This window comes from Electrophorus electricus, chromosome 17 (genome assembly GCF_013358815.1).
Source record: "Electrophorus electricus isolate fEleEle1 chromosome 17, fEleEle1.pri, whole genome shotgun sequence".
Taxonomy (NCBI): domain Eukaryota; kingdom Metazoa; phylum Chordata; class Actinopteri; order Gymnotiformes; family Gymnotidae; genus Electrophorus; species Electrophorus electricus.
The window spans coordinates 3535998-3547825 of NC_049551.1; the positions used below are offsets into that span (position 1 = coordinate 3535998).

General features: G+C 42.1%; 2 protein-coding genes across 6 annotated transcripts in view; one reads left to right on the plus strand and one right to left on the minus strand.

Annotated features, from left to right (window-relative positions):
- Positions 1-1716: 1716 nt before the first annotated feature.
- On the plus strand, positions 1717-5725 carry si:ch211-244c8.4 (APC membrane recruitment protein 2). The gene has a single exon (XM_027006426.2). It carries the CDS (start codon positions 1941-1943, stop codon positions 4452-4454), a length of 2514 nt encoding a protein of 837 aa, XP_026862227.2. The 5' UTR covers positions 1717-1940; the 3' UTR covers positions 4455-5725.
- Positions 5726-9061: 3336 nt separating this feature from the next.
- Positions 9062-11828, minus strand: part of phldb2a (pleckstrin homology-like domain, family B, member 2a) — a 22531-nt gene continuing 19764 nt past the window's right edge. For all 5 annotated transcript variants that reach the window (XM_027006470.2, XM_027006473.2, XM_027006472.2 and 2 more), the window contains 2 exons: positions 11038-11123; positions 9062-10817 (listed from right to left, as the gene is read on the minus strand). In XM_027006470.2, the coding sequence (XP_026862271.2) occupies positions 10677-10817; positions 11038-11123 (227 nt within the window). In that variant the 3' untranslated portion in view covers positions 9062-10676. The remainder of the gene's footprint in view (positions 10818-11037; positions 11124-11828) is intronic.

An 11828-nucleotide genomic window follows, 5' to 3' on the forward strand; every position in this document is an offset into this window, starting at 1 on the left:
GTGGAAAAGAAAATGAGAGAGAGAGAGTGTTTATGTTTGTATGTGTCTTGTGTTGTTTTAATGGATAACTCAAGCCTCACTAATACATGTGATGTGGTTGCAGTTTTCAATATAGAAACATTCTGACTTGCCACTAAGCTTCTTATACATCTCCCACCCCACCAAGCACATGCGCGCGCGCACACACACACACACTCACTCACTCAAACACACGTGCGCGCACACTCTCTCTCTTTGGAGTGTGCTAGATGTGAGTTTTGACTCATTGGAAAGGCCTCCCTCTGTGTGCTCACAGAATGGGATAGAGCACTGAGGCATGCACAGAGAGAGAGAGAGAGAGAGAGAGAGAGAGAGAGAGAGAGAGAGAGAGAGAGAGAAATTGTGCTCTCATAATCAAATTTCCTAAATTAGACTTCAAACTGGAACAGTACAATGGGCACATCATGACAAATGTAACTGATCTCATCTAGATTAAATGCTGTGACTATAGATATCTATATGTCATCATCTGCTTCATTTGCACCTCTCCTCTATACCTTGGTGGTTTCCATGTTTGTGTATATGCCTTGTGTGAGGTTGCGGTATATCTCTGTCTCTGGTGAGTAGCCCCTGTTTAGTAAGCCCCACTGAAAGCCCCACTTGAGGGATGAATGTACTTATTGTTTTGTGGCGATGAGCTAGAAACAAGGAAGAAAGAGCATTGCTTTAGAAAAGGGAACACTCTGCAGATATAGAATGGGATGGATGAACAAGGATATAAAGGGATAGGAGGTTTCAAGTGAGACTGGGGGATGAAGTGATTAAGTGAACAGAGAGAGGGTTAGACACAGAGCCTGAGATGCAAAGGCAGATAATGGGATGTACCTGGGAGAGGGTTACTCTCATATCACAGGGGACTCAGAGAAGCCATGTTTGACACCACTACAGAGGACAGGGAGGGTCATCACACGTTATGTAGCGCATGTACCACAATTCCTGGGAGTTTGTGAATATGTGTGCATGAAAGAGAGAGGGGGAGGTAGAGAGGCAGCCTGCATATTAAAATGGGAGGTAGGCAGAAAGGGAAGAAAATTACCTTGGGGGAAAATGTGCTTAAGTACAGACAGTGTGTGCAGCCATTAATACTTAATGCAAAATATTAACAGGTTGCCTTTAACAGCATTTTCACTTCGTTGTATTAAAGAATGCATGTCCTAATTTGGAAAATTTCCATAACCCCAATACATCAGTGCAGATTTATAAAGGGAGTCATGATGCTTCTTTTAATTTGATTAATGTTTTGGGGGGCTTGTTTGTAAATCTTTCAGGGGTTGAGTTTCACATGTGATGACAGAGCATGTGCTCCTTTGTTCTTTCTTTGCATGATAACTGTAATATTGATGCAAGAAGAATGCCATGAAGAAGCATATTGTAGAACATACAGGACTGATAGAGAGATGAGATAGAGGAGAATGAGAAGGTAGCAAACATAGAGAGAGAGAGAGAGAGAAAGGGTAAGATAGAAAGAAAGGGAGGGTGAGAGAAAGCGAGAGAGAGAGAGAGAGAGAGAGAGAGAGAGGTGTCTGGAGTAGGATGATGACAGCCCTTGGCTCCGCTCCATTGCTGACGAAAGCTGCTTAGACCCTCAGTTGCCATGGAAACCAACTGGAGCAGCCAGACAGAAAGAGAGAGCGGGAGGGCGGAGGCAAAGGAGGGAGGAACAGACAGAGAGAGAAAGAGAGAGAGAGCGAGAGAAAGAGAGAGAGAGCGAGCGCTGTAATAGACGGAAGGAGCACGAACAGAAACAGAGATACGCATAACACAAGCCATTCTGCATAAGCAGACGAAGGTAAAGAGATATTTATTTATTCATTCTCCAATGCATCATATGTAATTAATTTGTGGTAAAGACAGGCTAAGACAGAACAATAGACAGAGACACGCTGCAGTGGAGTACAGATATGGATGCCCAATCGGAGAGCTGCGAGCCCCCACTATGCGATCCTCAGCCTCCAGGTAAAATCAGAAAGGCCCTCAAGCTATTCAGCAAGCGCAGGCCAGGCAGTGGGATGGCCAACATCTTTTCGATGCGCAGCAAATGTGAAGGGGGACCCAAATCACCACCTTCGAGGAGCAAAACCCTGGATGGTTTAACAGAGGCTGTGGCTCCAGAAGCTGAGGCAGAGTCAATGGATCTGGACCAGGAGGCCTGCCAAAAGGAGGACTCTCCAACGGATGAGCCCACCAGCAGGGAGGGGAACCTGGGTTCGACCCCAACCAGACAGTCCATCTCCTCCATCACTTCTGCTAAATCGCTGAGCTTCCTAAATATGCTTCGTTGGAGTCGGAAAGGAGGTGAGGGGGAACGGCAGACCCAGACTGAGTCACAGAGAGCTGGTCGCCAGAGAAAAGGTCTGAAGGGTCTCTTTGGAAGTGTACGCTGGCATGGAAAAGACAGCGATGGGAGTGATCAGGTGGCACCAGGTCCACCACTTCTGGCCTCCCGCTCCAACAGTGTAGAAATCATTAAGGAGAACCTGACTCTCACCCCCAGACCGCCGCCTCGCTCTCCGGATGGATCGGAGTCTGAGCAACAACCCCCAGTATCGCAGGATGTGCCCACTTGCTCTGAGGACACTACAAAGGTGAGCGAAACTGCAAAACTACCAATTAATGATAGGTTGAGCACACTGCTTGGAGATATCTCATCTATCTTGAGCTTTGATTCCCTGACGGGTGGTGGAGATATTGTCGCGGACGTAGAAGCAGAATGGATGAAAGTCAGCAGTAGAGTGGAGGGAAGAGCAGGCACAGATGAAGCTGTGAGGAAGGACAAGGCTTTGTCAGCTGCTATTTCAGCTAAACTTAAACCTACCCTTTCTCCCACATCTACGTCCTTTAGCAAACCCTCTTCTACATCTACAGCAAAACCCATTTCATCCTTTACCACACCACCCAAACCCATACCTAGCCCTACCACAAAACCCAGGGTTTCCCCACCATCTTCACCAAGCCCTTCTACTTCAACTAAACCTGTCCCATTCTCTACATGTTCGCCTACACATATTCCCACAAAAAAACCCGACCAACCCTCTGAAACTTCTCCATTCCCTTCTTCTAGCCCATCAATGAAACCCATGTCCATTGCTATCACAAAATCCCCTCCAACGACCCCAACTTATTCAGCTGAACCTTCCCTTACCCATACATTTATACTCACTCCTGAACCATCAACCACACCAACCCCTACCCCTACCCCTACATCTACCCCTACCCCTACGTATACCCCTACCCCTAGCCCTGTTCCTGCTGTTGATTCTGCCTCTGCTGCTACAACTGAAACTTCCATCTCACCAACAGTTGAATCTCCTGCAGAACCTAGTCCTGCTGCTGTCATAACTGAGCCCACTCCCACCCCAACTGCTGCAACAAAACCCACCCCAACTCCTGCTCCCCCACCCATAACAAAACCCATTCATTCTGCAGCCCAGGAAACAAGGCACAGTAGTGCTTCCGCATCCAAATATCCGCCATTCAACACATCAATCAAACCTGTCTCCACCGGTCCGATAAACAGACCCAAAATCATCACCACCTTTGGATTATCGACAAGCCGCAACACTGCACCTATCGTTAAACCTGAGACAAAGCAGTCCGCTCCGCAGCCAAAATTAAGTCCCCCTCTATTGCAAACTGACAAAGGTGGGTCAGTGTCAGCTATGACAAAAGCATCAACTTCGGAATCCGGACCTCCTCATTATGCTCCAAAACCTCCACCTGCAACTAGTCCTCCATCTTATGCCCCATCCATGACAAAACCCCAAGCTCTAGCGGCTGCCCCTGCAAGTTCATCTGCTACCTCTGTGAAGCCTACTCATAAAGTGGAACACACTTCTCTCCCCTATGGGCCTCCTTCAACACTCATACCTTTCCCAGATTCTTCTGCCACTGCTCCAAAAAGAGACAGAGAGCAGGAGGATGTGGCAAGTCGAAGAGGAATGGAAGAGACAGGCGTGCACATTCGACCTCAGAAGTTAAAGACGTCAGGCCTCAGTAAAATCCCTGTAAGTGGTGGTGGCCGACCTAAACAATACCACAGAGATGCCCATTCCAATGGCGATGAGGGCCACTGGAACCTCCCTACTCCTGTGCATGAAGAGGAGAGCCCAATTTCTCTCTCACGAGAGAGTAGTAGCAAGGAAGCCCTGAGCGACTTCTCCACTGGTTCAGGGGCTGTTACTCCTACCCTGTCCCACAACCTGGAGGATATCCTGGACTCTGCAGTGCATCCCACAGTGGAGGCAACCAGCTTACCCAGGGAGTCTAAGATCCCCATCAAACATGGCTCCACTGCAACATACCACCCTCTGCAGGGGAAAACGGAGACAACACGGTCCAAGATCCCTGTCTCTAAAGTGCCCGTTCGCCGAACCAGCAATAAGCCTGCACCCTCTGCTGCAGCCGTTCGAAAATAACGGACGGTTTCACTTAAGAATGCAAAACACAAAACATTCCACTTGCAGCTGTTTGGAATCTTCTATTGTTTTCCTAAGCAGATGTCCTCACAGGAACAACGCAGGATTGTTGTTATTATTTTTTCAACTGAAATGCATTTGTGTTGACCACTCTAAATGTACTGGGTGTATCTATTCATATTGTGTCACTGTAAAAGGCACCAATGCTATGGATTTAAACCCTGTGCATCACCAGGGAGAGAGATCACATAAAAGCCCAGATAGAATTATCTCCATGGTAACTTATAATGTAAACACTAAGGCAGACGTTGCATCACAACACCCCTCACCTGGGAACCAAAGCCATGTAGACCAAGCTGTGCATCTCTTCAGTTCATTAACCTTTGGATTTGAGCACATCACCAAGACCAAGTACAGCCAGCAGCTTACTAGATGAAGGTGTTTGGCACTTATGAGAGCTCTCCATAAGCGATCTAAGATGGAGTCTTATTTGTCCAGGTCATGTGGTTTTTACTCAGGTCTGAACCATCAGAGGGGTTTGTGTCACCACTTATTGGTGCTTTTGTCCTGCCACAGTGAAGCAAATCTTTTCTAATGGAGAATTTTTGTAGCCCTTGTTACTTCCATTTTTGTAGACCTTTTTGTGTCTAATGTCCTCGGTCCTTTTTTAATATATATATATTTAAGCAAACATTGTGGATCCATGTTTTTCTCAGTTGGAACTCTATGCTTATGTGAAAAGAGGCTGAATCTCTCTCTCTCACTACATACATGAACACCACGACAGGATTTTTCGCCGTATCTCTGAATGTATGTAGCAGAACGCATGCCCTGTTTTTGAGCCGGAGCAGTCGTCATGCTCCCCATGCTTCAGCAGCTCTCTTCCCGTGTTCCCCTTTCTCTCTTTTTTTTTACACTGTGTTGGACAATACAAGCATCTGAATACTTGTCAGTGAAAAACACTTTGACTTATGGATCTAACACTCGGGACATATTGGATGGCCTGTCAATATGACTGGAGTACAGTTTGGATAAGTTTTGATGACATAAGGCCTTGGGGCATTGCTAGAGCTGTTTCATGGACAATCAGAATAATAGGTAAGGCTATATGTTTGCTGAGGGTGTCAGTCCGGCGCGAGATGGTTAGATCCTTTTGCCAATGTCAAATGCTTTGTGCACATGGCTAGTAGAAGACTATTTTTGTGTCTGTATATCTTAATGTCAATCTGTTTCCTATTTAATCAATAAAACATGACTATACTTAGAACTTATTACATTTTGCACAAGGTGCTTTTAAATTGAAAAGAGGATACTATTCCTAATTGAACAGGAATAGAACAGAGAATAACAAAATAGTGAACAGATTCACAACATTATATATGAATACCAACAGTACCTGAGATTAAACATATTCACAGACTTGTATACACATGCACATCATTCCCACACACTCATAAGGGATGGTAGTAGGGGCTGCTTAATCTGTGTAGCAAGATGTTTTTTCCCTGCCTAGTCTTTAATCCATTTGAATGATGTCACAGTACAGCCTGGACTGAGGCAGGGAAATACGTCACTGAAAGACCGATGGTAACTAAGAGCAAATGAGTGTAATCACCAATATGTCTGTTTCTCTCTCTCTCTCTCTCTCTCTCTCTCTGTATATATATATATATATATATATATATATATATATATATATATATATATATATATATATATAGTAAATTTCACTTATGCGTCTGTCTGGTTAGTAGTCTTTCCACATTAGGCTGTAAAGGATCTTCTAGTGTACTGGCACTGTGGTGAAACTCCTCTAAGCTCCTGCTGTAGGAGCATGGAACCCTGGAGGAGTGCAGAGGCACAATGTGGCGTGTCATCTGCTCTGTGCATCACTGTCCTGATTCTCTTATCGGTTCTGTAGGAGTTGCGTTTGCATTTAGCTTTTGTCACCAGTCGGTAACAGGCAGATGGCCAAGCCATGGCCGTGCCAGCATCGCTAAAGGCAAATACAGAACGAAAGAAAGAAATGCAGGGCAGCTGAGAAGGCAAGGATGGAGAGAGAGAGCAAAGAGCCTTCACTGTAACAGACCACTGCTTTTAACTAGCCACAGCATAACTGGATACAGTCCAGGCCTCATTCATGGCTCGTTCAAAAATGTTTTATTGTGTTTGTGTTTATTCCTTTGATCAATCAAAATGAGAGCGGCTGGTTCTAAGAGACAAACAAGTGCATGGATGAAGCCACATGCCATGTAAAACCCATGATAAAGCTAGTCACATAAATAAATGCTATATGAGATGATGATATACCAAGAGACAGACAGAGCTAATACCACATGAGGCTCAGAACCGTTTTGAATCTTTGAAGTCTGATATAACCACAATTGACAAGTGAATCCTAAAAGATTTATGTAGACAGGAATATTCAGGCAGTCAAACATTTGTTTTGAATGATGCATCTAAAAATGGCAATGTTTTTCTTTTGTGAAACCCATCATATTGTAATGTGTTCCATAGAAAGCAGATGCAATATGAAAGACAGGTTATAGGAGTTAGAGGAGAAGTCTCATGCCACACATTTGGGGTCTAATTGCAGTCATGGGGCGGACCAGGGGGGAATGTAAATTTTCTCAAAGCAGAATGAGAAACAAAGAATTGATATTTATAGATGGGGCTCCACAGTGGCAGAGCACAAACAAGACTCTGTTCATTTAATGAAGCCCATGGCTCTGGAACTGCAAAGAGAACAGTGTGTTTTGCTGGAAGACCACGTGGTGCTCCCTGCTTGGCAGAGTGAATCGGCCCAGTAAGAGCAGGCCAATGTTAATGCAAGCCTGCTCTGTTTACGGATGAGCCTGTGCCTGGGGTCTGTATGAAAGATAAAATACTTTTTTTAACAGATCCAGGAGCAGTAGATCCCCCTCCTTAAAACACATAAGAGACAAGGGTAGAGTGGTCTTGAATCAGTGTTGTGCATTAGCAGGGGTAGATAAAGGTAGTCTGTAACCTTGGTTCTGGTGCAAGTTCGAGGTCACATGTCAATGTGGGATTGCAGGACAACATGGGCTACCTGATTCACCAGAATAAGTGACTTACTTAAAACACACTGAAAGCTTGGAGTTTGCTCTAGTATATGATATTGTGGGAGTTTATTCTATTACTATTAATATATATTCCATTATTATTGTATTTTGTATGTGGTGCATAGTAGGTGTTACTTTCTACAGCTGATTTTGAATGTGATCACTGTGATAGCAAACAGGTTTCAGATCCAGCCTGATGTCAAACCTATTCCACCTACTGTAAAATTAATTAATTTTACAGATTTGGATAGATACTCCTCCAATGACTGAACTGAAATCCATATTCACACTGTACAATATGTGTATGGTGCTATGGTGGTATTTTGAGGGAAATTTAAAATAGTCTTCTTCATTGTGCACCCCATATATGGTGGTAGATATCTGCAAAGCCTTGTGATGTCTGAAACTGAGACAAGTTGGGAGATGCTAGGAGTCAATTTCATGTATGCATATTAATGACGTTTTGCAGTGAATTAATTAAAGCATATATTTAAAATTTCCAAGCATAATAGATAGAGACCTAAAATACGATTAACTACCAACACAGACAGCAATCAGGATTAAAACTGAGTGATCATTATATGCTCAATATCATGATACAGTAAAATGCATATTACTGTGAACTGAGCAAAATTTTAAACCACAAACCAAGTTGCACAAATCCAATTTTTTTCTGAATTCAATGATTTTTTTAAATAATTCATAATAATTCATTTTTTTAAATAATTCAAGTTGTTTTCGTCCTTCAACCACAGAACCAACAAACAATTTTTACATAATCAGAGCACTGTTGTGTTAATTACATTCAGAATATTGTGTCTGCATTAATCTGCATTTTCCAGATCTAAAAAGGTCAGGAGGTCATTGTGAGTGAGTCAAGGGCACCAAGCACTGTCTGTGCACATATATGTGTGTGTCTGGACGGCCTGCAGCGAAAATATGCCCTATTACCAGAATGTTTTTCTAATGACCTATGCTTCACTGGCAAACGATCTGCATGGCAACCTCACCATGTCAGCCAATGGGAGGCTGAGAAAGAAAATGGGTGTAGTCATGATGTGAGGAAAACTAAAAGATACCCAAACATGCACAAACTAACTAGTTACATTATTTCAAAAGCTTTCATTTTTCTATATATTTCCAAGGCTGAGCAAGAGAAATAGGGTTTATTAGCATGTATGACAGATGGGATACACCTGTTATTGTGATTCTAATGAATTAATTGGGTCAAAGTTTTGCATGAGGTCACTGCTCAGTTAGTGAGGGTGCGTGTGGAAACTACAACCAAACAGGATATCACACCACCAGACACAGCCAAGCAACAAATTTAGCCACACAGCAATGTGACATTACTCAGCACACACATGCACACTCCCCTAAGATTAAACAATGGACACATTCAAGTTTAATTTATATATGTACTCTCATTTATCTAGTTATTAATGTAATGCAAAGTAAGTATTTGAGCAAGATTCAAATTCGAAATAATGTACAATACAATGAACAAAGTCTATGCTCGCTTCATTTGAATAAAAGGATTTTATTGTTATGGATTATATTTCAATTATGCAAAGACCATATTAGATTTGTTTAAAAATAATGAACTATTGAAACATAGGTACAAAAATTGATCACAATACTGTAATACATTTTAAATATTGTAATAATACATTTTAAATAATTAAGAAAGCTATGAAACCATTGTCTATGCAAAACCTCTCTCAGACTAGTGAATATGTGATTTAAACTTTGAGAAAGCCTAAGGTAGCACCCTGGACCATGGAAGTGTGTTCAAACATCACTCACAGGCATTTTGCACACATTGTTTAGAGCACAGTAAGATCTGTTTGCTCACAATACTGTCTTGTGTACTGTGCCTATAGCTTCCATCATTATTAAACTTTAAATAACATCAGTCCAAGTCTAATCAATATTACAAGCTAAGGCACATACTATCTTATTTTTTCTTAACCAAACAACATCCTTGTAAACTTCTAAACCTAATGTTTTCTGTATATAAATAAACAAGTCACATAGCTTGGACATATAGCTTTGAGATTAATATTGAAATTGGACTGTAAATTATCTAGACACTTTTGTTGCTATTGACAACAAGTGCCCAACTACCTTCTCGTACCATGAAATGACACATTTCTACTGATTTATTACTGTTATGAAAACCCTGGCAAGCACATAGCCCTCAAAACCTGATAATTTTGTTCATGTATAAAGATGACCATCTTTAAAAAAATCTCTTAGTTAACATGCATATCAAATGTTTCACAATAATTAAAATACAGAAGGCTAATGCTGAGTTTTTATAAATGGCAACTTGTCAACGTCAAATGTAGTTTTCCACAGCACTTCAGATTAAACACAGGTCTATGATTAAAAAAAAAAAAAAAGAATTAAAGAAAAAGCACTGTGCAAACAGCCCTTTAGCTTAACCCACTACTGGTGAAATTCTTCAGCTTCAACAATAACAGAAAAGACTCATGCTATTCTGTGCTAAATAAAACTCAATTTCCTGCTTTTAGTTTTACCCAATCAGGAGATCAGAGAAAAAAAGGCAACCCAGTTAATGGGATTTTAAGAATGCCCACGAGTGTAATATACATTTACAGCATACAGATATTGAACTAAATCAGACCTTGGCTATGCCACACCCTGCTGTTAGTGCGCTCTCATGTTCATCTGCACACCTCTCCATGGCATTCAAGCAGAGCAGTGCTGTCCATGTCGTTGGTTTTTGCCATACATGAAGACATGAAGACAAGGGTGTAGATCCAGTTCACAAAGTCATACTGAAGGGTACTAAATATCCCTAAAAATCAAGACAATGCAACAACAACAGGCAAAATATAGTGGCAAAAATTGGTCTGGACATCTATGATAATGGGTCTTTCCCAAGGGAAGCATGTACCAAAAGAGAGAAAGCAACAATATTCCAGTATGCTTCAGTGGCTGCCCTGGCCCTCCCTGGGGAATTACAATGTCAGTGTATACGTGAAGGACTTCCTTAAAAGTACAAGGGGCAAAACATTTCTGTCCATGGGCAGATGTAGGTCCTTCTCACTGGCCAGACCGGACCGTGCTGGACATTGATGGCAGCAGTGTGAGGGTGCTGTACAGCTGCTGCTCACACCAGGAAGTGGATGTAACCCTCAGCACCCGTGACAATCACATCCATCCATATGCGCATGGCTTCAGGAGATGGAGCCACCATGTAGTATACACGATCGTGTGTCTTCACACTGAATGTCAGTGAGGGGTTTGGGCTCTGAGTGTGTGTGTGTGTGTGTGTGTGTGTGTGTGTGTGTGTGTGTGTGTGTGTGTGTGTGTGTGTGTGTGAGAGAGAGTAGGGGAGGAGTGGAAGAGTGGAGGCAGTGGATAAGAAATCATGTTAATACAATGTTAATCTCTGTAGCCAAACTTTAATTATATATTTTAATTTTTATAAGTTTTACACTGATATTTAATAATGGCTAAGTGAAGCTCACCTTATGTGCGTTCTTAAGATGATCATAATACACTTCCTCTATGGCCTGGAAGTAAATTACTCCTTTCATTTTTGCTTCATGTTTATCTAGTAGAAAGGAAAAATCAGACCACAATATTTGAACAAGAACTGACATGCAGATTTTTTTATATATGCAAAGCTGCATAACTGATGTAGCCTCTGTCCAAGATGTCCTCTTTCTCTGGAACTTTACTGTACTTCACTGCAGTTTTGATTACCTCTACATCTTTTCCTGGAGTACACTGCAGTAACTCCTGGGTATCTATATATAAACAGACCAGCCCAGTCCATAGCTTAAGGCAGTGCCTTTAGTGTGCACAGCAGGGGGGCCGTATATACCTGATTCCTTATATGTACACAAAACTACTTAAACATACTTAAGAGGGCAGCCACAGTTGTGTGTCCACTTGTGTGTCCACACATTTACAAAAACGTTTTTAAGAATATCACTCCAATCATGCTCTTTTTTTTCTCCTGTTGGTTTTAGTTTGCATTATATGAGCCGTTCAGGTCCAGAGGCTGCGAGATACTGAGGTGACCTGTCGTAAGGTGACTCAAGGTGATATTGGTTACGTATGTGAGAATAAACACCATAATTATTCATTTATAAAAGCAACACAGCTTGTTACCTACATTAAGATGATGTGCCTTAAGAATGACAAAATGTTGTGGCATTCTAAGTTAATGCTCCTGTAAGGCTGAAAGCTAACACTGGAAAGATGAGACTAGAGTAGACAATACAGACCAGCAGAGGTTAAACCAGACTAACTA

Coding starts and splice junctions, on each gene's coding strand:
- si:ch211-244c8.4 (XM_027006426.2), top strand. CDS start 1,941: ATGGATGCCCAATCGGAGAGCTGCGAGCCCCCACTATGCGATCCTCAG.